This window comes from Equus przewalskii, chromosome 7 (genome assembly GCF_037783145.1).
Source record: "Equus przewalskii isolate Varuska chromosome 7, EquPr2, whole genome shotgun sequence".
Classification (NCBI taxonomy): Eukaryota; Metazoa; Chordata; class Mammalia; order Perissodactyla; family Equidae; genus Equus; species Equus przewalskii.
The window spans coordinates 15,969,247-15,993,181 of record NC_091837.1 but is presented as its reverse complement, the minus strand read 5'-3'; the positions used below and the strand labels follow the sequence as shown (position 1 = coordinate 15,993,181).

The 23,935-nt window shown below is 51.3% G+C and overlaps 1 protein-coding gene and 1 long non-coding RNA gene across 2 annotated transcripts; one reads left to right on the top strand and one right to left on the bottom strand.

Annotated features, from left to right (window-relative positions):
• The first annotated feature begins 9,199 nt into the window (after positions 1-9,199).
• On the top strand, positions 9,200-23,730 carry HSPB8 (heat shock protein family B (small) member 8). Its single transcript, XM_008507417.2, has 3 exons — positions 9,200-11,453; positions 17,335-17,398; positions 22,719-23,730. Exons 1-3 carry the CDS (start codon positions 11,093-11,095, stop codon positions 22,876-22,878), a joined length of 585 nt encoding a protein of 194 aa, XP_008505639.1. The 5' UTR covers positions 9,200-11,092; the 3' UTR covers positions 22,879-23,730.
• Positions 11,710-14,610, bottom strand: LOC139084451 (uncharacterized). Its single transcript, XR_011541827.1, has 2 exons — positions 13,903-14,610; positions 11,710-12,823 (listed from the first exon to the last, which is right to left on the bottom strand). It is a non-coding gene; the product is annotated as an uncharacterized lncRNA (long non-coding RNA).
• Positions 23,731-23,935: the final 205 nt, after the last annotated feature.

Here is a 23,935-nt window from a genome sequence, read left to right as displayed (position 1 = left end):
AGCCCCATTAGACAGAGGAGAAAACTGAGGCTCCTAGAGAGAAGACCACATGGCTAGTGGGTATTTGAACCTCGGTCTGTGGGCTCTGGGGCTGTTTCTGTTGCTCCTCTCTACCTCTGAAGGTGTGAGCCCCATCAACTCAGAGCTAGCCCTCCATAAGGGCCCCTGATGACCTTTTCTGGAAAACGTGGCTGCCAGGAGGTTGTCCCTGTGACGCCAGCCACCCCTCAGTGACTCACAGAGGAGGGCTTCGCCCTTCTATCTCCTGCTCTGGCTCCCGGTCACAGGAATCGTTTGTTCTTCCGGCCATTGGTCTGAACAGGGGCCCCACCGCTCCCAGCCTCTGCTGTCCTGGCTTCTGGAAAGAGACCTGCTTCCGGAGATGTCTCTCTTTCAGGCCAGATTGGCAGCTGCCCAGGGATGGAGCGGAGGCAGCGTGCAGCCTCAGGGACACACACAGCCCTTGCACTGGGTGAAGGGAATCAGCCAAGCAGGCAGTGGGGGAACATTGGAAAATAAAACTTCCCCAGAGGCGTGCGGCCCAGACCCCAGCCCTGAGCTTGCTCCCTGGCCTAAGCAAATCAAGCTCTCCCTGAACTCCAGTTCCTCCACCTGGTAAAAGAGGCTGGCTCAGCCCAGTGGTTCTCGATCCTGGCTACACATTAGAGTCACCTGTGAACTTTACATACCCACCAAGCCCGAGTCCCATCCCACCCCAAATACAAAAATTGCCACGAGTGGATGCCAGATAGCAGTGTTTTTAAAGACTTCCTAGGTCATACCAACATGAAAACAGGACTGAGAACCACTGAATTAGATGGCACCTAAAACACCGTCTGCTGTCCAGGCCCGATATCCTATGGTGTGCCACAAGCTGCCACCATGGTAGTAGTAACACCAGCAACAACACCAGCACTTGTATAGGGCCTACTGTGTGCTGGGTGTGGTTCCAAGAGCCTCACGTATATTAATAGAAATCACATACATTATTTCAGCCTCACAACATCATGAGGTGGGTACTATTTTTTTTTAACTTTTTTTGTTTTTTAAAGATTTTATGTTTCCTTTTTCTCCCCAAAGCCCCCCAGTTCATAGTTGTATATTTTAGTTGTGGGTCCCTCTAGTTGTGGCACGTGGGACGCCGCCTCAATGTAGCCCGATGAGCAGTGCCATGTCTGCGCCCAGGATCCGAACCAGCGAAACCCTGGGCCGCCAAAGCGGAGCGCGCGAACTTAACCACTCGGCCATGGGGCCAGTCCGAGTGGGTACTATTTTTATGCTTGTTTTACAGATGCAGAAACGGAGGCGCAAACAGGTGGCCTCAGGTCATTAGTGGCACAGCTGGATGCTTAGATGGGGACGAGTCCAAGGGGTCACCTAAAAAAACAGCCTTGGAGGTTCAAGGAGGGCGTCACAGAAGAACTGGTGTCTAGGCCGGTGCCTGGGAAATGAGTAGAGTTGGGAGGGCGGGAAAGGGGGCTCAGGAAGGAGGAGGGAGGGGAGGGCATCCCCGGCAGGAGCGACAGTGTGGGTACAGGACCAGAGGAGTGGCTTCCACCGCCTGCAGGAGGCTCTCCGTCCCGCCTGCCAGCGCGTTCCTTCCACGGTGCTTATTACTGTCCGTAATTAGTCTGTTGACTTGTTTATCGCCCATCTCCAAGAGGACAGACTCGTCTGCCTCATTCATCCCCCATCCCCAAACGCCCAGCAGGGACTGCCACGCCTGGCCCTGGCCGGCTGTCAAGTGATTGAATCTGCCCGGAGTTGCCAGCTCTGCTCCCTTCCAGTTCCCATGCATTTTCGAGCTGGTTAAGTTTTACTTTATGTGGTGGGGTGGGGAGTGTGGCTAGGAGAACGGTGGCAAAGCAGTGACGTGTCCCGCACAGGGACTCTATGGATCTCTCATGCACACACACTCTGCCTACTAGGGGCCGTGTCCCTCCCTGGGAGTGAGAGACACAGCACGGGGCGTGACGCAGGTGGACGTGAGCACCTACCATTTCACCAGCGCCATGCGAGGCTCTGGGGGCGTATTCCCTGGGATTAGACAATGGCAGGATCTTTTAAGGGCAGTGGGGACTTGGGAGTCAGAAAGACCTGAGTTTAAGCTTGACTCTACTACTCTCTAGCTGTGTGTCTATGTGTAAGGGGTCAACCTCTCTGAGCCTCAGGTTCCTCGTCTTTCCAATGGCGATAATAAAAGTGTCAATCTATAAGGGTGCCATGAAGGTCAGTAGAGGGGATGTGTGTAAAGCTCTTAGCCTAGTGCCTGATTGAGTTAGGATCACCGTTACTGATACTGAAAACTTGGGGGGTGGGCTCAGTTGTCTAGGTAAGCTCATGACAAGTTTCTGGGAGGGTTCCAGGTCACCTTGGCAGAAGGTCAAGCAGCCTCTCTGCTGGCCTCTCATCACCTCTAACACCAGATTCTCAAGAGAGGCACTCCCCATGGCCACCCTCCGTGAGTATCTCCTCCACACAGAAGAATCTAGAGTCTCTGAAGAACTGGGCCTTCTGCCCACGTACGTCCCCACCCCGACATTTCATCGACACTTTCTGCCAAGTAGTTCTAACATCAATCCACTAGTGGAAAGAGGGGATGCCGTGCAGGCGTTTCCACCCAGAGCAACAGCCGTGTCCACTCCCTCTGAATCCTGGCTCCAAGCCATCCTAGGGCTGTGGCCAACCCGTGGCCAGGTGACTCACGGCAGGTTTTCGTTTTTGTCATTTTTTTCCCTTTGCCAATGAAACTCGTCAGATGCTTTCTCCAGGCGGAACACTGGATCCCTTTGACGATCCAACTCTTGCATCCAAAACCAAAATCAACACGACCAACCACATCAAATATACTCATATTGCCAAAGGGGAGAGGGCTGTGTTAGGTACACACACATACGCAGAGATTGTGTTTTCCCCAAACACTATTTCTAGATTAATTAATCTTAAGGGAATCCGTGACCTCCCGTGCGTGGGCGTCATAGGGTCTGTGAATCATCTGAAATCCCACGCAGTTTTTTTGTCTGAAAATATCAGGATTTTGGTGCAGAGAATTATATATTTCCCACCAGTTTTCCAAAGGAATCCACTGGAAATCTTTAGGAATCTTCAGCAGACTCCGTCTTTACTCTGTCAGGAGATGGCGGAGTCTGTAACCGCCTCCCCATAAGCCACTTGCCCTTTCATCCATAATAATAAAACTCCCCAATTTTAACTGGGTTCAGAGCCACCCTGAATAAAGACTGCATTTCACAGCCTGCCCTGCAGCTGGGTGTGGCCCTGTGACTAATTTTGGCCAATGAGATATAGGCAGGATTTTTGCATGACAGCTTCCAGAAATTTCTATGAAAGAGATTTGTCATGAGCTTTTCCTTCTTCTTCATCTCTTTCTCCTTCTTGCTGGCTGGAATGTAGACATGAAGGCTGGAACTCAAATGGCTCCCTTGACGTGGCTTTGGAAATGGAGCCCATGCAGATGGAGCAATGAGATGGAAGGGTCCCAGTCTGTGAGGACTTGGAGCAGGGGCGCCATGCCACCAATGGACAGAGTGTCTCTGGACGTTAATATGAGGAGGAAATAAACTTCTCTCTTCTTTCAGCCAGTTATTTTGACTCTCTGTTGTTCACAGCTAAAGTGAATCCGAACTCACATTCAGGGTGAAACTAAGACTGTCCCCAGATGGACATATCCCTCCTTGTCCCTCTCTACTCATCCTCCCCAGCTCCTCCGACACCCTCCCCCTCCCAGCACAAACCGTGGGAACCCTCCCAGGTGAACCCTCCTAAGAGCTGTCATTCCCAGACCTAAAAAAAACCTGTTTCCAAAGCAGTTGCCTGGTGTCATGGTCACCAACTGGTCAAACCAGCTCCCGCTCTGACCTCAGAGATCTCTGAGAAAGGGGCCCTCAATGTCACAGACTTTCCAACGCTCCCTCCCCTAAGGATCTCAGAGCCACCCTCTGCATAAGTGCCTCAGAAGGGCACTCTAATAGATGTCCCAAACTGAGAGGACTAGGTACCACGTTCCCAGCCGGTTCTCTTGGCAGAGAAGGCGATAGTTTACCCCTCAGAATGATATTAGCACTGAGAAAGTTCATTTGAAGCCATACTCACAACCACAAAAGGAAAGAATTAGGAAGACTCCATCTGAATAATCTAGGTTGTGCTGTGGTGACAAATAAATCCAAAATGTCAGAGCCTTCAAAGAACAAAGGTTTATTTTTCATCTGTATTCATTGTGGGCCGGCAAGGGCACCCTGCTCCTTAGCGATGCTGGTGGCTAGCCTGCAGAAAGAAACAGAAGTCGCCGGAGGGTCCTGCGCTCACGGAGTCGGGGTCTCCCATGGTCTATGATATTAAATGCTTTGAGCTGGAACTGACAGACATCACTTCTGCTCACAACTCATTGGCCACAACCAGGTACATGGCTCTTCCCAACCACGGTGGCATCAGGAAGTGCGTGGTTACCTACCATGTGCCCAGAATTCTACTGAATCCCAACTGTGTGCCAGGTACGGGTCCAGGCGTCAACGACTCAGACCTAACCAATCAGACAAAAGTCCTTACCCTCAGCCCTCGTGGAGATTACGTTCTAATGGAAGAAGCAGATAAAAAACAAATAATAGAGGTGTAAAGTATAATTATCAGGCAGGGGCAAGTGCTGTGAAGAAAAAGAAACCAGCTGAAGTGAGAGAGGGTGGCTTTTAGACCAAGGGGTCGGAGACGGTTTCTCTGAGTGGGTGACATTGAGGTGGAGACACAAATGAAGTGAGAGACCAGCCGTGAGGAGATGTGGGGAAGTGTCACCGGCGGTGGGAACAGCAGGGGGAAGGCCCTCACTCAGGACACACGTGTGGCTCCTCTGTCTGAGGGACGGAGAGGAGGCCTCCGGGACTCAAACACAGTGAGCAAGAGCGGATGGCAGCAGGGAACCGGATCAGAGAGGGAGCCAGGAGACTTTGTTTTCTTAAAACTCTTCAGGATCTAAAATCGTTCTACTTGTTGACTTTATTTGTTTATAGATGGACGTGAGAGCAGAGAAGTTGCCTCCTTCGCTGCTTTACCTCCAGCCCCTAGGCTGGTGCTTTGTACATAGAGCTTAACAAACATGTAATGAATGAATCAATGAATCAATGAATGAGCCGTCTCCCGCTCCCCCACGTCTGCTCCTCCTCACGTGTTCACTGAGTGGCGCCACCACCCACCGGGCTGCCCAGGTCTGAAAACCGGGTGGTGCATTTCATGCAACCGCGCTCTTCCCTCCCATCTGATTGCATGGGCAAAATGCTTCTGCTTCTTTAATACATCAAGGATCATGTCCACCCTTTTCTTCTCCTTGGCCCACAACCTAGCCCAGGCCGCCATCTTCCCTGGATCCTATGAGAGCCGTGTTCACAGGTATCCCTGGAGCTTTGCCCCCGAATACACTCTCCACAAGCAGCCAGTGGTTTTCCCGGAACTCAGATCTCATCAAACACCCTCCTCCAAACAGTTCAAGGCGTCTTCAGCGCGCTCGGGACAGAGTCTGGCTCCTTAGTGGGGTCTCCAAGGCCCTGCGTCATCTGGCCCGCACCCACCTCTCCAGTCACTTCCCCCTCGCCGTCCATGCTAACAATTGCCCTGTGAGATGGGTACTATCATCATCCCTATTTCACAGATGACAGGACAGAGGTTCAGAGAGGTTAGGCCACTTGCCCAGAGCAGCAGAACCAACTGAATTCAAATCTGGGTCTGTTTAAACCCGCCGGTTTTGACTGTCTTTCTTAAGGACTAAGTGCCAGCACTGTCACGTCTTCCAAACTCTGGTTAGCTGAGATATGAGTTCCCAGGCTGCAGAATAACTCTGAGCTATGAAAGGGGGTCTCCGAAGCCCTGATAAAGGCTCAGGAATAAGCAGGGGGCCCCCGAGAGCCCTGGGTTGAGAGCATCCATCTTTGAAGGTGGATGGAGAGAGCTGGGACGAAACTGTCTGCCCCACCACTGACTCCCGACTCCCTTCTTCTGGGGAACGTGCAGCTAAGAGGAGCTCCCACTGAGCCCACTGAGCCCCCGTCCCCCGTCCCAGGCCTGAGCAGCTTCCATATTAAAACACGTAAGGATCCCACTGGCTGACACAGTGATGGCTTGTCCCAGGCAGCCTCCAGGCTCCCAAGTGTCAGTGTGTTCCTGGTGTCATTTGTTCAACTGGAAAAGTCCAGAAGGGCTGGAAGAAGGTTCCAGAGAAGGAGGACCAGTGAGAAGGTGGAGGCACAGTAGCTGGCAACCACCCGTGGTCAGCTGTGGTCTCTGGGGTCGGCCTGGGTTCGGATCAGGCATACAGTGGGGCCAGGCGGCACGGCTCGCTGGGCAGCACAGATCTGATGCTGTGCCTTTACTTTTCAACATAAAATGGGGCTAACAATACACTACTGCCTCATGTGGTTGTCCTCAGGATTAAAAGACGTAAGGCGTAGAGGGCACTTAGCGGAGCTTGGCACAGAGTAGGTCTCAAACAATGGTGGGGATCATGACTGTTTTGTTTGTTTCTGTTGTTGTTATTTGCAGAATCACACAGCGGTTAAGAATGCAGACTCTGGAGGCAGATGGCTGGATTTGAATCTCAGCTCTGCCACTTAGTAGCTGTGTGACCTCAAGCAAGTTCTTTAACCTCTCTGTGCCTCAATATCCTCATCTGTGAATGGAGAGAATAGTACCTGTTTTAGAGCAATTTGGGTGACGATTAAATAAGTTGATACATGCAAAACATAACTGGTACAAAATGTGAAATCTTTGCTATTTTTATGGTTATCATGATTATTAGAATGATTTATAGAGGTAGTGAGGGGACACAATCCCTGGAGAGAGTTTTGGAGACAATACTAGGAGGAAGCTAGAGCTCAATAAATAAGATTACCTGCATGAGATTATGAGGGAATCAACCTGTTTAGGGTGGCACCTTGTGGGTTGTTTATTTTATTTATTAATCATCTGTTTTTGTACAGGTGTGTGGCAGAGGAAAGAGCACTGGGCCTGACGTTCAGGCACACCTGGGTTCAGAATGCAGATGGGGCAAGTCACATCATGCCTGAGCCTCAGTTTCCTCATCTGCAAAATGGGGATGGTGATGGCCCGAACCTCTGGGGGGCTGTTGTGAAGATTAAATATAAGCATGTCTGGAAGGCATTTAGCTAGGTGTCCAGCACCTTCTAGGTACCCTGGAAATCTCAGTGAATATTCTAAGGCTGTTGCTGTGCATGGAGTCTGTCGCATGTGAGCAAGCAGTTCAGACACAGGGTTGCTAACACGACGTCGTCTACTCGGTCAGCATCTGCTGAGCCCCTGTAACGTACCAGGCACCCTTCTAGGCACCCGGGCTGCGACTATGAACAAAACTCCCGGGGCTCCTGCCCTCATGGAGAGAGTGTGCTGGAATTCCATGAGCGTCATCCGTAGGGGGTCTGAGAAGCAGAAGGAAAGACACGGGAGCATGCTCACCTTCTGCTTGCAGGAAGATGCGCTGGGCTCTGGGGTGTACGAGAGAGGGAACTCTGAGACGGGGCTACCTGGACCTGGAGCCTGCAGGAGGCCGAGTGACTGCGGGAGGCCCCGGGATCTGCCCCCAGGAGCAGAGCAAGAGTTCCAAACCCCTACAATTATAGGTAAAAGGTCAGGAAAAATAGCGTCCGGAGAGCCGTGCCTTCGAGGGAGTCGCAGAGCCCCTCCCTCCAGCCCTGAAGACCCTACCCCCCCAGAGTTAGGGAGGGTAAGACCTGCAGGGGAAGGGGTGTGAGGCTGGGGAGGAGGGAGCTGGGGGTCTCACGGGGTGGAAAGAAAAAGCACAGAGTTGGGCAGCTGACAAGCCCGTGTCTTTGTCCTGGCACTACCTGTGTGCCTTTAGGCTGCTGCTCCTCCCCCCTCGGGTCCAGTTTCCGGAATGCAGGGTGACGTCACCCTCCCTCTGGGCTGTCGGTTTGAGGATTAATAATTAATTGTGTACTTCCCGTGTGAAAGCTCCAAGAGAACATCAGCCGAGAGAACCCTTGATCTGGGGCCTGGGACCTAACATTCCCCCTGCTCCCGCCCCGACACACACCCCCCAGGGTCTTTCCTTCCCTGAGAGAGCCAGCCTGGAGGAGGCCCTCCCCTCTCTGGCATCTCCCAGGCCCACCCCGTATTTTCACCTGCTGATGACAGCAGTGGGGGTTATTGACCACTTTCCACATGTGTCTTAGCTGACTCCTCTCCAGATGGCTGGGTCAGCAGGACGAGCAGCTGCCTCTCTCCTCACCTCCCCAAAACGGAAGGCCGGCCTGACCCAGAAACAGTGGGACAGCAGGCGTGTGGGAGGATCACTGGACAAGCCCTGGGCAATATAGTCCCATAACCCTGGGCTCCCAAGTCCTACTGGCTTGGGTTTGAATCCTCAGCCAGCTGTGTGGCCCAAGGCAGGTGACTTCACCTCTCTGAACCGTGAGGATTCACTAGGGTCATGAATAAAAGTGCTGGGCACAGGACATGGTATACAGTCGGTGCTCGATAAATGTGACTATGATTATAAAAGGCAGTGCAGCAGAGGAGTCAGGCAGCTCTGCCACTTAACTGGGTCTGTAGACGTGGGCAATCTCTCTGTGCCTTGGTTTCCTCATCTATAAAATGGGGATAATAAAAGCCTCGTCCTCACAGTGTTGTAGGGACGATTAGATGCTTTAATATACATAAATTTAAAGTGCTTAGAACAGAGCCTGGCACATGGAAAGTGCCCGATAAATGCTAATGATTGCTATTTTTGTTTTCAAGCTGCATACCCCGCTTTCCTCTCGCAGGCCTCAATGCAAGCATCTTGAAATGAGAAGCTGATGAGGTCATGGAAATGGGGTTCCCCACTCCCTCCCCAGGCTCTGTGGGGTGTGGAAGGAAGGCTGGAGAGGAAGGAGGAGGGTCTTCCAGAAAACACCCCGGCAGACGCCCCTCAGTAAACACCCCCATCTCCGCGTAAACACACACTGCCCGCTCCGACCGCTCCAATCCAAACACAGCCTCACTGGGGACCAAGCCACGGCCACCCCAGCCCACCCACTCAGAAACCTCACCCCGCCAGCCCAGGTCCCAGGCAAGGCCGGCTGTCTCCTCTGTGTCAGGCAGTCCTCATGCTCCTCAAGCTGGCTCCTAACCCAGCAGCCCCGCCCCAGCTGTAATTACAGAGAGCTGAGGCTTCTGTGTGGCCGTGACGTCAGCCCGAAGCTTCTAGCCTGATGATCTCACCCCGAGTCAGTGGGGGCCAGTCACTCGGGATGGGAGGGTGGGGGACGCTCAGCTGGAGGGGGAGGGGGAGGGGGCGGGGGTCTCGGGCAGTCAGCTCCGCAAGGATGTGAGATTCAGAACAACTCGGGTTCCCACCCAGGTCCTGCCACCCCAGAACGGCGTGCACAGGCCACTGCTCTGAGCCTGTCTCTTCACCTGCAAAGTGGGGGTGGTGACAACTCCCTCCTTCTTGCTGAGAAGATTTAATGCCATGAAGTCTGCACCGTGCTCACCTGCTACCACCGAGACAGGTACACAGCAGGCAGTGAAGGATGGTGACTTGTTGTTTTCCAGACTCTTATTTTTAGAAAACTTTCTCATGCATGCACTGCTTAACATCAAAACAATTTCTCAACCAATGACTCACTGAATTCCTTAACACCCCCAACCCACTCCACCCCACGAGGAAGCCGGCTGAGACCCTGAAGCCCACAGAGGGAGGATGGCGTGCCCCCAGAGGCCCACCTGTTGGGGACAGATCAAAGATTGGAACCCCAGCTGAAGGGGCCTTTCGTTCAAAGTCTGCTTTATAGATTAGCTCTCCAAGTGACAGGGGAATCTAGAAAATAGGTCATCTCTGGGCTTCGAGGTCCAGACTAGACACCCTGCCTGGGTACAGCACGTTGTGATAATCATCATTATTTACAGTCATAATAATAATAGAAGCTCCTATTGGGTGCCACTTCCTATGGCAGTTCCCCCGTCTGTAAAATGCAGATGATAGTGGTAAGTTCACATTGTGGGATTGTTGGTGAGGAGGGGTTAATATTTGTAAAGCCTGTAGAACAGGGCTCGGCATACAGCAAACATTACGTCATTGAGAACATTGAAAATACAGAAGTGTCGTCTGCTAAAGGCTTAAGATCGCCTCACGTTCTCCTCAGGACACGCCCACAGGAGGCTACCATTACGTCCATTTTGCAGGTGGGGAAACTGAGAGCTCAGGGATGCATGGGGAGGGCAGGCATGTTACTCTCCCAAGGACGGGGAGGGCGAGCTCTGAGCGCATGCAAGTGGGGAGTGCAACCCAGGGCCATCTGCCTCCAGATCTATGGGGCTCCCATCTGTCCCTCCTCCACTTCTGCAGGTCCCCAGGGGGGAGGCAGGATGCAGCACGCTCTGGGGAAGGTATTTCCAGAGGGTGACCTGAGCCCTGGGCCAGGCAGAGGGTTATTAATAGTGCCCTGGCTGGGGAGGATGGCTCCGGGGAAGGGAGTGGGAGGGCGGAGCTGAGCCAGCGTGGGGAGGAGAGACTGCCCAGAGAGGCTGGCTGAACTTGGCTGCCAGGGCCCCTCCCAGCCCCCTGGAGCACAGCTGTTCCCTCAGCGGATTCTCTGGGGCTGGTTCATCACCTCGGAATACTCCTGTGACAGGAGCCACTTGCAAAACCCGCCTCCAGCCCCCAGCAGCAATAAATAGAAAGCTCCCAGCCCAGGAGAAGCGAGAAGTTTCTAGGCCTGCCTCCCTGGGTTTATTAAGCTCCTGGCTCCTCTTTAGACCTCAGCGGCTCTGGCTGCCAGCCTGTGTGGCCTGCGAGGACAGAGACTGGCTGATCCCTGGTGAGGCAGTACGGATAAGGGCCCTCTGGGATTCTGCTGGATCAGCGGGGGGTCGCCTTTGGTGGCTGGAGTGTCTCTGGGGCCCAGGACCCCAGCCTGGTGTGTGCCTCCGTCCCTGGCAGTGGATGGTTCAGCATTTTCTGAAGCTGAAGAATAAGTTTGGAAGACCAGCCCACCCACATCAGCTTGCTGTGTGACCTTGGGCAGGTGGCTGTGGTTCTCTGAGCCTCCACTTCCCCTCCAGCTCAGCGGCCACCATGGCTGATGGTCAGATGCCCTTCCCCTACACGGGCCGCCTGCGCCGGGACCCCTTCCGAGACTCGCCCCTCTCCTCCCGCCTGCTGGATGATGGCTTTGGCATGGACCCCTTCCACGACAATTTGACTGCCTCTTGGCATGACTGGGGCCTGCCTCCATTCTCCTCGGCCTGGCCGGGGACCCTGAGGTCGGGCATGGTGCCCCGGGGGCCCACCGCCACGGCCAGGTTTGGGGTACCTGCTGAGGGCAGGACCCCCCCACCGTTCCCTGGGGAGCCCTGGAAAGTGTGTGTCAACGTGCACAGCTTCAAGCCGGAGGAGCTGATGGTGAAGACCAAGGACGGATACGTGGAGGTGTCTGGTGAGTAGGGGGCCGAGAAAAAGGAGAGAGAACCCGGGGAGGGAGGCATAGACATCAGCCCTGGAAACAGCCAAGAGGACAGTTCCTTACGGGGAAGCTGTGACAGTATGACACAGGTGACTTCAGGGCTCAGGAATGCAGCCCACAGGAGTTATCTTTATGGAAAAGCACTCCTCTCCTGGCTTCCAGGGGAAATCTTAACCTGACCCGGCTGCTGGGGTCTTCGGGTGCTGTATCAATCAGAGTCCAGGCAGGAAAAGGTAAACAGCGTCAGATATTTTGACAGAGGGCGTTGAATGTAAAGAATGAGTTAAACAGAGAAGGAATCAAAGACAAGGAAGAGATGGGCTCCCTTGCACCCCGGCATCACAACAGTCTCGAAGGGCATGTTTCACGCTGGACCATCATAGTGTTGATAACCAGCGCAGCTTTCAAGAGAAACGCCTCCCTTTGTCAGGGGAGGAAACTGAGGCATAGTGGTCATTATAACGATACTAATTGATAACCTTGATTGAGTGCCTACTGTCTGCTAGAGACCACGCTAGGTGCCTTCCCCGCAGCATCTCAGTCAATACAACCAGAGGAGATGGGTCCTGTCTGTCTCTTCTTTTTACAGTTGAGGAAACTGAGGCACAGAGATGTTAAAGTAACTCCCTCAAGGCCACCACGGATTCAAACCCAGGCTGTCTGGGAATCGGGAGGCCAGAGGCAAATGGATAATGTATTGAGCACCCTAGGTGCCAAGGGCTGGGCTAAAAGTCTTATTTCTTCTCTCAAGCAATCCTCACTCCAGCCGCGAGGAGCAGAGGTGTCTAGTGTCCCATTTTGCAGTTGAGGAGGCTGAGGCCCAGGCGGGACTCGTCCAAGGTCACGGTGTGAGTCAGCAGCAGCAAGAGTCTGGGCCTACCCATGACTCCGGGCCCACGGCTCCTGCCACCACATCCCAGCCTGGGAGAGGGAATGCTCCGGGAAAGAAAAAACAGGAGCTGGGGGCTCCCTCCCTCCCTCTAAGCAGGGCGGCAGAGGAAAAGCTTTCTCTCCGCTTCCCTCCCAATTAACACTCCATTAGAGAGAGCATGTTCCTTGCAGGCTCCGCCAGCCAGAAAATCAATAAAGGCCACGCAGACACAGGCTGGCAGGACAAGCCCCGGCAGGCAGCGGGCAGGGGTAGGTTCAAAGCCTCGCAGGGCAGAATTGTAAACATCAGAGGCTCCGGAGGGTGTGGTGGGCCAGGAGACACGCTGGGGCCACGTGCTGACGGAGGAGGTCAGCCAGGGCTCCCCGAGCCAGGCAGGAGTTCTGCAACCAGATCCGCCACTCACCAGCAGGCTGTGCACATTGCATAACTTCTCTGTGCTTTGTTTCCTTATCTGAAAATGGGATTCAAAGAGTGACACCACATAAGGATTCTTGTATTAAATGAGGTGATGTGTGTAAAGCGTATACATAGTGCCCAGAACACAAGGGATCAGGACTGTAATTGTGGGGGATGTTGTTGTTGTTAAAATGCCAGGCACATGGTAGAGGACCAATCAATCATAAATGGTAGATGCTCTTTGAGACCAGGGTTTGAATCCCAGCACCGCTGATCATGCTCTAGATGGATATGGACAAGAAAGTCTTCCCACGGCTCCCAGACTCAGTTTCCTCGTCTGTGTCATGGGGATCATAATAATCTCTTTCCTGCAAAGCTGTAGGGAAGGTTAAATACACTCAGACAATATATGATAATAAATGCAGAGTGTCTGTAATGGCTCCTAACAGGGCCTGCCTGGCGCTCAGTAAACAAGGTGATTATTATCATCAGTCCTGCTGTCTTTGTTTTAATTAGGGTTCCAGAATCTTCCACCCTAGATTGGAGGATTGCTCATGCCCCATGGCCCCCTCCAGAAGACCTCTGTTCAACCTGGAGGGTTTTTCTCCATCCTCCTTTCTAGGTGCTTCTTCACAGGTGAGGCCTGGCAGCTCCAGGCTGAGATCCTGGCGAAGCACCTTACCAATCCAGGGGCTTTGAGTGAGCGATGGAGCCTCAGTCCCCACGTCTGTAAAATGGGCTGGTCGGGGCTTAAATAAGACAAAGACAGACGAAGCCTTTTTAGGCTGTAAAACCCTCACAGGGTGCACTTAGCAGCCGCAGCGTGACACGATCCCAATCCCCTGAGATTGCACACGGAAACTATCATAACAGAGGTTTCAGAAGTCAGATTGATATCAGGCTCTATTTAAAAAGCCACTTTCAAGGGGCCGGCAGAAGTCAGATCGGGTCTCCCAGCCTCCATCCCATGATGACAGACCTATTCCTCCTCAAGCACTTTGTGTGGGGCACTGTGCTAAATGCTGCCATGTGTTGGCCCCCTGGTCCTTCCCATGGACTTCCCGGGAAAGACGGATAGGTTTGTTCCATGCATACTACAGAACAGGAAACGGAAGGCCAGACAGAGTAACTCACCTGAGACCACCGGCTTCTCCACGGTAATGTCTGAAACTCAAAGCCGGGCCTGCTTAGACAGTTCCAAGTCAGGATGGCTCAATCTGCTTCTGATTGCGTGGCCTTGGGCAAGTCCTACCACCTCTTGTTGTTCTTATGAGGAGGTGGACTAGATCAGTATTTGCCAAATGGAGTGCTTTAAGATGTCACTAGGCATCTGAGAAACAGAGGGAGGGGCATCCAGAATTTTAGAAAGTTCCGGATGCAACTAAATTATAAACAGGTCTCCTCACTGCAGGACTTATCAGAGCCTTGAATCCACCAATGGAGTTGATGGATCTCTGAGAGATGGTCCTCTCTTATCTGACCACATGTGAGTGTCTAGTCCCAGGGAAGTGTTTGGAAAATGCTGGACTAGAAGAGTTCCATCATGCCTCACACACCCCACCCCCAACATGCAGACACTAGCCAAGAAATGTTCCCTTCATGGGCCACTGGGCCAGGCCCTGGCCAAGGAAGGGACTGGAAAGCCCCAAGGCCTTATTCCCGCCCCTTCTTAATCCCAGGGCCTGTGCCTCCCCTGGAAACAGCACTGTCTTTCTTTAGCTGGGCCAATGGACTTCCCCCAACTCCTGCTTCCTGCCTCTTGGCGCCGACATTTCTCTGAGGCACGTGGAGAACATGGTGGCTGCAAGGGGCCTCTGACTTCCTCCGGCCTCCAGATGAGTTCTTGAAGAAAAAAATTATAATAATTACTTTTTTCTGTTTACAAAAATAAAGTATTTCCACAGTAGAAAATGTACATAGGAAACCAAAATAAGAAGCGAAAAAGCACTCATAATCCTTAAGCTGCCCCAATAAATAGATATTCAAATAATATGTAAATTAAATTCAAGACAGGCCTCCTAGCAACATCCTCTTACAACCAGGTTAACCCCCTCCCCTCCCTGACCCCAAAACCCTGTTTCCAGAGCCCGGACAGGGAGAGCTAGCTTGTGAAGAGCACTCCTTTCTCCAAACGTCAAAATAAACCACAAGCATTCACCTTCACACAGTTTTTTGACCATTTACACAGCAATTCTGTGACTCATTCTCATTTGCTCCTCACAATAACCCAAGCCTTGTCACCCCCACCTTAGAGAAGAATAGACTGAAGCTCCAAGAACAGAGATGCTGGGAAATGTCAGAGCACAGACTCAAACCCATCTACCTCCTTTTGAATCTGCACTCCATCACTTCCGAGCTGTGTGACCTTCAGCACATCACCTCACCTCTCTGAACTTTCATTCCCCATCCACAAAACGGTGATGGTAAAAGTACCTGCCTTCTAAGGCTGTTGGGAAAATTAAAGGCGCTGAGAACAGTGGCTGACACCAAGTAAGAGCTATATAAGAGTTTGCTATTATTATTCTTATCATCATCATCCTTTATTATTCCCAGGATACCAAGGGTGCAAAAGGGCTGAGTCAGAGGCACTGGCCTGTCCCCAGGGGAAGCAGGCCTCCGGAGGCCCTGGCTTGGGGAGGATACCAGGGAACACACAGCGCCCTTCTGGCCACAGGCCTGGGTTGGAGCTGGGCATTTGGTGGTCACGGACTTGGCAGGTCACAATAAGCTTTCCCCGGGGCAGCACATCACAGAATAGCATGTTCTGGAGAGCCAGACACTCCAGCTTAAAAACCCAAACTCCTACATGTGTACCCCTTTCTGCCCAGCTGATGGGAGAAGAAATTGATGCAGCCTTTCCTAAGGGCAATTTAACAATACAGACCAAGCCTTAGAAATTCTAGAACTTGGAATTTACCCTCAGGGAGTCATCAGGCCGCATGCAGATCTAGCTAGGATGACATTCAGGGCACTGAGGTTCTTCCCAAATGTCAGGAACCTCAGTGCCAAGAAGCTGGGGACTGTCCAAATGAATTTTTATATCTCTGCAGTGAAACGCTGTGCAGCCGCTAGTAATCCCGCTGTTAAAGAATATTTGCTGTAATATGGAAAAATAATTATAATATGTTAGCAAGAGATAAAAACAGGTTTCAAGTGTAACATACAGTATGAGCCCATCTGACAAAATATGCTATCCACGTCTATAACATCTATACTATGTAACATTTATGCACTTCTAAGTAACATGGAAAGAAAAGTCTGGAACATATAAAAAATATTATTAATTTCCTCTGGGTGACGGGATTATGAGAGTTCTGATTGTTTCTTCTTCATTTTCTACCTTTTTGAACAGACACTTGCATTATCTGGTGATCAGAAAAAAGTTATTAATAAAGGAATAATGATCATAAAGAATAATTAATGTAATCACCTGTAGATTCAGTTTAAAAAAATCTGGACTGTAAAAAGACACTAATCCCACTAGGTTATTTACGGTCTAGATTGTACAGTCCCTCGGAAGGGTGCCCCTGGGGAAATGAAGGTTCTTAGGCCTGGAATGTGGCCCCAAAATGAGGAGTGAGGAATGAGTAACAATAGGATAGGAGGTGAGCGGCTCTGCTGGGCACTAATCCGGTTTGTTTAAAGGGAAATTAGAGACACTCTCTCCAATAAAAGAAAAAAAAAGAGTTGGGAGGAGCCAGGAGGCTCGGAATTTGTTATATAAATTGCAAGATAAAAGCCAGTGTGGGCCCAAGCCTTCTTGTAATTTCATCTTTTTCCTTCCTAAGGGAAGAAAAAAGCTCTCTCCTGCTGCCCTGGGAGGGTGTGGGACAGGGGAAATTCCACCTCTCCCTACTGTGTTGTTTCTTAAGAAAAGCCCCCTTTGGAGAATCTGGGTGGGTTTTTTAGCAGACGAAGCATTATTTCCAGGTGTACACATAATGTGGCTCAAAGAGCTATTCAGAAGCTGGAACAGCAGAGAGGTGGCAGACCCCAGCTCCTGGCCTAGGTTCAGAGAGAGCTGGTTCAGAGCCCATGGCTGCCACACATCTGCTGGGCAACACTGGACCCATCACTGGGCCTCAGTTTCCACATCTCTAACCAAGGGAGAAAGAAGCCCACCCTCAGAGCTAGGAAAGGCCTCTGTTAGTTGTAAGGTCAGCTGAGTGGCAAACTAGCCCCACTTCCTTCCCACCACCCGTTCTGGGGTGTTAGCCTTAGGGTTCTACTGGCTGGTTAGGAGTGAGGGGTCAGATTCAAGACCTTAGAAGATACAGTGCAATGTGTGGCCCAGGTTCTGTGATTTCCTAAGACTAGTAAGTAATTGTCCACAAACCACGGTCAAGGCCTCCTGTCCGTTATTTATTTCATCTTCACAACAGCCTGGGAGGAGGCTCAGGTGGGTCCACTTAGCAGATGAGGGACCAGAAGCTCAGACAACTGGAGCCACTAGACCAAGCCCCAAGCCACACAGTGAGGCAGGCGCAGGATTCGACTCCAAGTCCGAGTCCTGACGGATGCCCAGGGCACGCAGATGCTGACCCGTGGCATTTCTTTCCCTTCCAGGCAAACACGAGGAGAAGCAGCAAGAAGGCGGCATTGTTTCCAAGAACTTCACAAAGAAAATCCAGTAAGTGACCTGGCAGTGTGGATTTCGGGGTGGGAGTGGAGGAGACGGGGGTGCCTGGGACCCGAGATCTGGGGTCTCTCCCTCCTGGGCATCTCTCCTGTGAGACATGGCCCAGGGCAGGGACTTGAACCCTCATACCTGAAGGGAAGAAAGTGTCACAGCAAACCTGCAACAGGGTCCCAGAAAGGGGGGCCGCATAGATTCTCCCGTCTTGCCTGCTCAGTGCCCTGTGAGGTCGGTATCAACAATCCCGTTTTGTAGATGAAGAACCCGAGAATAAGAGAGGTGAAATGACTTGTCCACAGTTCCACGAAAATTGGGGCACTCCCCTACCCACGTGGTATGGCTGAGGGAGGATCTCCATCACGGTCAAGAAAGACCCTCCCCCGATGCCCCAAAGGCCCAGTAGAATCTTCCTTGGGGAGGCTGCTCGCCCTAACTCTCCCACAGCCAGCAGAGTGCGCCTTCGCTGGAGCATCCACAGGAATTAAACTGGAAGGTGTCCTGCCGGCTCCGCTTACCACCTGGAGGGGTCCTGAGGCTGAGATTGGGATGAAGGAAGGGCAGGTTTTGCTGAGGGGAGTGAGAAGGGCTGAGCCTGGGAAAACCACGTGAGCAGCCAGAAGAGCGCCAGGCTGAGCCACTGAATCAAAGCCACACAGAGGCCCTGATGGCAATGCCTGTGGGGAGAAGAGACTCACAGCGGGGTGCTGATGGCTAGATGCTTCAGGGACATCTTCTCCCTAATCAGCGTCACTCCATCACGTGCTCTTCTGGCTCCAAAGCCTTTTCCCCAGTCATCATTGCATCCAGTCTTGGCAGCGAAGCTGTTCAGGGGAGGAGAGATTGTACCCTCCTGCTGTTATGGGGAAACGAAGTCTTCCAGAGGTGAACGGACATACTCGAGGTCCTTACATCTGGAATTTAGAACAGCCCCAAACGGATCCTTCAACTCTGAGTTTAATGCTCCTTCCTCAAGCAAGGAATGCCCTTTCCTCGTCTGTATGAGATGTGTGCTGATTCTGGCCTTGCAGAGTTACCAAGTGAAAATGAGATGAGATCATGGCACAATGATCCTCACACAGCAGGTCTTCATACGTGGCCGTTTGTTATTACTATTATTGTTGCGGTTCTTGAATCTTTGCTCCACTCCTAGCCCTGGCAAAAAATGTCCTGTGTCTGGAGAGACAGGGCTAGCTGAATTCTGAGGCTTCTTTCAGCTTTGGGATTCTGCAGTCCTGTCTCTCCCCCCACGTGCCTGCTCCTGACCCGCCTGGCGCCTCTGGAGTTCTTGGAAGCCTCAGGACACTTCCTGATAAGGGAAAGGCCAACAGCTTCTCTTACGCTCGCTGGCTCACGCGCCGTCCCCAAGACCCACACCTCTCCCTGGTCCAGCAGCCAGATCAAACATCGCTGAGAGCAGAGAGAAAGGGAAAAGGGAGGAGGAGGGAGCCAATGTTTCTTTCAAGAGACTCATAGAAGGTCTCAGGTTGGAGTCACAGGCAGGGCAAAGCTGTGGAGGCGACTGAGCTGAAAAAGAAGTCAGCGAATTAATCATCTTAAGAAGACGGCCATTTTGTGGATTTCGCTGTCTCTGAGACCTCTGGGAAAACAGCTTGCTGGGAGTTGCTTGACCAGATAGAAATGCCTACAGCTGCTCAAGGTAGGGCTGCAGTTGAGCTCAATATGGGGCCCTCGCTACAATATGGGACTCGCCATTGCCCTGAGCTCCCCAGGTGCCCTCCCTAGTCGACCTAGCCATCCTGACCCTGTCCCCAGGACCCTCCAAACCGCCCCATGTTCCAGCTATTAAAGGGTCCCCAGAACCCTCCTCCATAACTAGATCAGGTATCTATCCATTCTGGCTGGCCAATGTCCAGTTGTGCCAGTTGCTAAATATTTTGAATTTCACCCCTGGGTGTAGGGAGTCCGGGCTCCATGATAGAGAGAGTGGGTAACTCAGAGCAATTTGCTGAACTGCTCTGAGCTTCTGTTCCCGCATTCCCTCACAGATGGATCTGTGATGGGGAATGAGAGGATGTGTGTAAAGCGTTTAGCACGGGGTACAGACTCAGCGCTCAGTCCATGGGAACTAATATTATTAAAAGATTGCAAGGCTGGGATCACACAAGAGCAGGTGGGACCTCCTGGGCCCTCCTGGCTCTGCCCAGACTCCAGACACCGAGGAGCAGGACGGGAGTTTGGGATGGCCCTGGCCCAATCTTAGGAGGCCTCATCGCCTCTCCCAGGAAAAGCTCAGGTCATCAGAGGACAGGGAAGCTCCTTCAACCAGCTGAGATCCTTGGAGATTTCCAGCCAGGCAGGATGCTACAGCTGTTGGCCTTAGCCCAACACACCCATCCCCGTGTGAAAGGCCCCATCTTGCCTGGATGAGGGGACGGGGAGAGGTCTTGGAATTTGCCTATCAGACTGGGGGCAGGGCGAGGACTGCAGATGAGATCTTTCCCACATCCAAGCTGGATGAGAGGACAGGAAGCAGGGGACACAGGAAGTCATCCATGGAGGATGCTCAGAGCCAAAGCAAACTTCAGTCTCTTTGCTCCACATTTTCCCACGTATCTGTTCTGCCTCTTATCGTTATCTACGATGTGTCAAGAGCCATGTGGAGAGGTTTGTAGGTTTAATCGTATTTCATCTTTAGAGGAATCCTATGGAGTGGGTATGATTACGCCCATCTAGTGGGTGAGGAAACTGAAGCTCAGTGGGATGGTGGGACTCAACTAAGGTCACACAGGAAGGAGCAGATCTGAGATTGGAGCACAGGTGTCCCTAACTTGAACTTCCCCTACTCGGTTAGGGCAGACTGAAGGACAGTTATTGGCATACGTCTTCACTATTTTTTGCCACATATGCTAATGTTCCCATACTATTATTTGCTTATGCCTTGTTTTTTTCCGATCAATTCACTTTTGATACAGTGAAATTCTCATCGCTAACATGTTCACCGAAGAAGGCAATCATAACAAAATCCAATGAAAGCAAAATGTGGTGAAATAACTAGATGATGTTGCCTGCCGAAGGGTCTAAGACTTACATCTGCTGTCTCTTTGTTAAAAAGAGAAAATAGCAAGAGACAGAGGCTGCAGGTGCTCAAGGCTTGTTAACCCTTCGCTGAGACCTTTGTTTAGATGTAAACAGAAGGACTGAAAGAGAATTGGGGAGGAATAACTTTCCCACCACGTCGATTCAACATACAGGTTACCTGGTGAGGGACCTTGAACAAGTCTATTCCCAACTCCGGGCCTCAGTTTCCCCATGTGTAATATGAGAGCATTGTCCTGGACAATCGAGAAGATCCTTTTGGGCTCTGATGTCCTATGGTTCAATGATGGCACAGCTTGTGCTAAAATATTCCCAGCTGTCAAGGTGCCCACTTGGCGAGCCAATGCCTGCAATGACAATGCAGAAGCTGACACTTATTGAGCGCTTACTGTGTGCCAGGCACCATTCTAAGTCCTTTTCTTTCATTATCTCACATAATTCTCACACCACCCTAAGAGGTAGATGCTATTATTACCTCTTTTCTTACAAGGAAATAGATTCAGAGAGGTGAAATCACTAGCCCAAGGTCACACAGTCGGGAAGAGCCGGAATCTGGATCGAGGTCTCCCTGCCTGCCAAGTCCAGGCTGTGGACCATGCCTACCCTGTCACATTGTACCTGGTCCCCACTGGGTTGGCGTGCGAATGGTTCAACAGAGTCAGCCCATCCCCCAGCAGAGGGAGGGAGGTCCAAAATCTTGCCCTTGTCTCTGCTCCAGGAGCTTGACTTGGCAGGTGTTCAAATTCTCTCTTTCTTCTGTCCTTGCCCGCAGCCCCCTTGTTATTCTCTGTGGCTCCAATTTGGCAGGAGTCCCTTGGGTAGATGGGGCTCATGCGCCTACGAGCACAGGAGCAAAAGCCTCCCAGCCCCTCCAGGAAGGGTCCTGCCCATGACGAGGAACGGGCTGACCTCATTTCTTGCTTCTTTCATCAAGACCCCTGCATTTACAACAGGCAGAGCCAGCCTGGCCAGGAAAGATCGTGGTGACAGAACCGCCTGGCTTCCCCTCATGGTCCTGTGTTCAACAGTCTGGTGCCGGGGGAGGCCGCAGAGCATCACAATCAGCTGAGTTTGGAGACCCCGAGTCCAATTCCACTCCCATCTGCCGCTTACCAGCTGGGGGGCCTTGGGCGAATCAGTTCACTTCTCTGACCTCAATTTCCTCATCTGTAAATTGGGGATAGGCATAGCACTTGCCTGGTGGGGTTACTGTTAACAACTGTACGAGAGGATTCAGGCGAAGTCCCTGGTACATAGAAAGTTCTCAGCAGGTCATAGTTTTCATAATTTTTTATTGATAATGGGGCCATTAGCATGCTCTCACAATTCCAATAATTTGTTGCAGAAACCATGTCCCAGATAGTCTCGTTTGCTCAAAACAATCCAAAAGTCATAAAAATAGCTTCAGAACCGGAACCGGATTTGGGTTCAGAAGTCCTGTCTTTGGTGCCCTCTCTCCCACTGAGTCTGTCGTTGGATTCCCCAAGGCTCTGTCAGATGTCCTATGCAATGGGCATATTAATTTCTACCTACTAACCATTCTAGGGTCTCTATAAAGCTCTAACCAGGTAATGCCTATAAATGTATTTTGGGAACAAAACAATTATGACCTGCTAAGACCTACTTACGATGTGGCCCAAATCGAGGGTCATTCTAAGCATCGTAGAGTATGCTGCCATCTGACGTCTAGCCATGTGGCCAGCCTGACCCCCTTTATCTGCCAAGTTGTCTATTCCACCATTAACTCTACCAGCAATGCTTTTTGTAGCAAAGCCCTCCCAGCAGGCACATGGTCAATGAAAATGTGTCACCTGTTGTGAGTGACACCTGATTTGTGCTCTATAAAGGAGTGGTCGTGGCGGTCATTTCCGCCAGCAGCTGGCCAGTTGTGGGTGCTAAAGTGGAGACCTCAACCATTGACCAAATATCTGGACCACAGCTCCCTTTTAAGTTACCATTGGAGCAGCGTTTTACCATTCGTAAAGCGTGTTCAGAGTCTTTTTCTCACTCTGAGCTTCAAATACTGTGCAAATTTAATGTTATGCTCACCATTTTGCAGATGAGGAAACAAGCTCAGAGCAACTGAGTGGCCTTCCTAAGATCACACAGCTAGAAAGGGGCAGGGCCAGAATTCAAACCCAGCATTGTTTGCCCCGAAAGATGAAGCTCTTCTCAACAACATTTTCTTTCGAATGAATAAAAGAATGTTTAAGCTCTATTAAAATAATAAATGAATAAAATCTTGTGCTTCCTCTAGGCTTCCTGCAGAGGTGGATCCTGTGACAGTATTTGCCTCGCTTTCCCCAGAGGGCCTGCTGATCATCGAAGCTCCCCAGGTCCCCCCTTACTCACCATTTGGAGAAAGCAGTTTCAACAACGAGCTTCCCCAAGACAGCCAGGAAGTCACCTGTACCTGAGACCCCAGTCATGGCCCATCCTTGTTCCCTCCCCAACCCCAGGGCTTCTCTGATTCCAGGGTACATTACTGTAGCTGAACTCATAGATTTAGCGCAACTAAGATGTTGGGGGTGGGAGTGGATGGACCACAGAGTCCCTGGATAGTGTAGTAGTAGGTTTTTCCACAAGAGGGCGCAATTGGCGAGTCATGCTCAGTTGCGCAAAATGCTGGGAGTTTTTTTTTTTTTCTTTACCTTTTCTGTCTTGATGAAAATGTTGCACATTCTAAAGTTGCCAAACCAATATAATGGGACATAACATTTCACATTGCATCTTACCTTGCAGCTGATGCAAGGGTTGCTTTTCTCTGGGGACCTCCCCATCACCCAGATTCCTATTCTGGGCTCTCAATTTCCCTGCCTGCCCTGTGGTTTGGGTGAAGGAGCCCATTAGCTCACTCCATTGTGTTTCTGCAGCCCTGGCCTAAGAAGGGTTATAGAGAGGTCTTACATCCCCATATGGGATTTATCCAACAGCCACATGAAAATAAACAGTGCCTTCTGCCCTCCACCTAGGCATTTACAGCATGTTCCCAAGCTGGCACTCCCCGGGGACTCTGGAAGCCCCTCAGTTTATTCTCTGGCTAAAGCCCCCCCTTTCTTGTGTCTCCTATGTCCAAGTTGGGACTTTTAGAGAGGGCTGTCTCCAGACAGCTCCAGCTGGAACCAAGCAAAGGCCAGACAGCCTGGCAGGCAGGCTAGTGGTATTGTCTATATGGGTGGGACGTGTGTGTCATTGTTATTTGAATTGTGCTGTTGTTTAGGGGAAAATAACAGTAAATGATAATAATAATAAAGGAGCTGATGTTCTTAGCCTGGTGTGCTTCTTTTGATGAGGGGCTAAATGCTATACCACTTAGATATGCAATGTCAGTTAGGAATGCTTGTGGCTACAAATTATAATGCCCAATGAGTAGTGGCTTAAATGACACAAACATCTAACTTTATAAGAAGTTCAGGTATGAGTGATTTCAGAGTTACTTTTTCAGAAGGTACGTCACCAAGAATCCAGAGTATT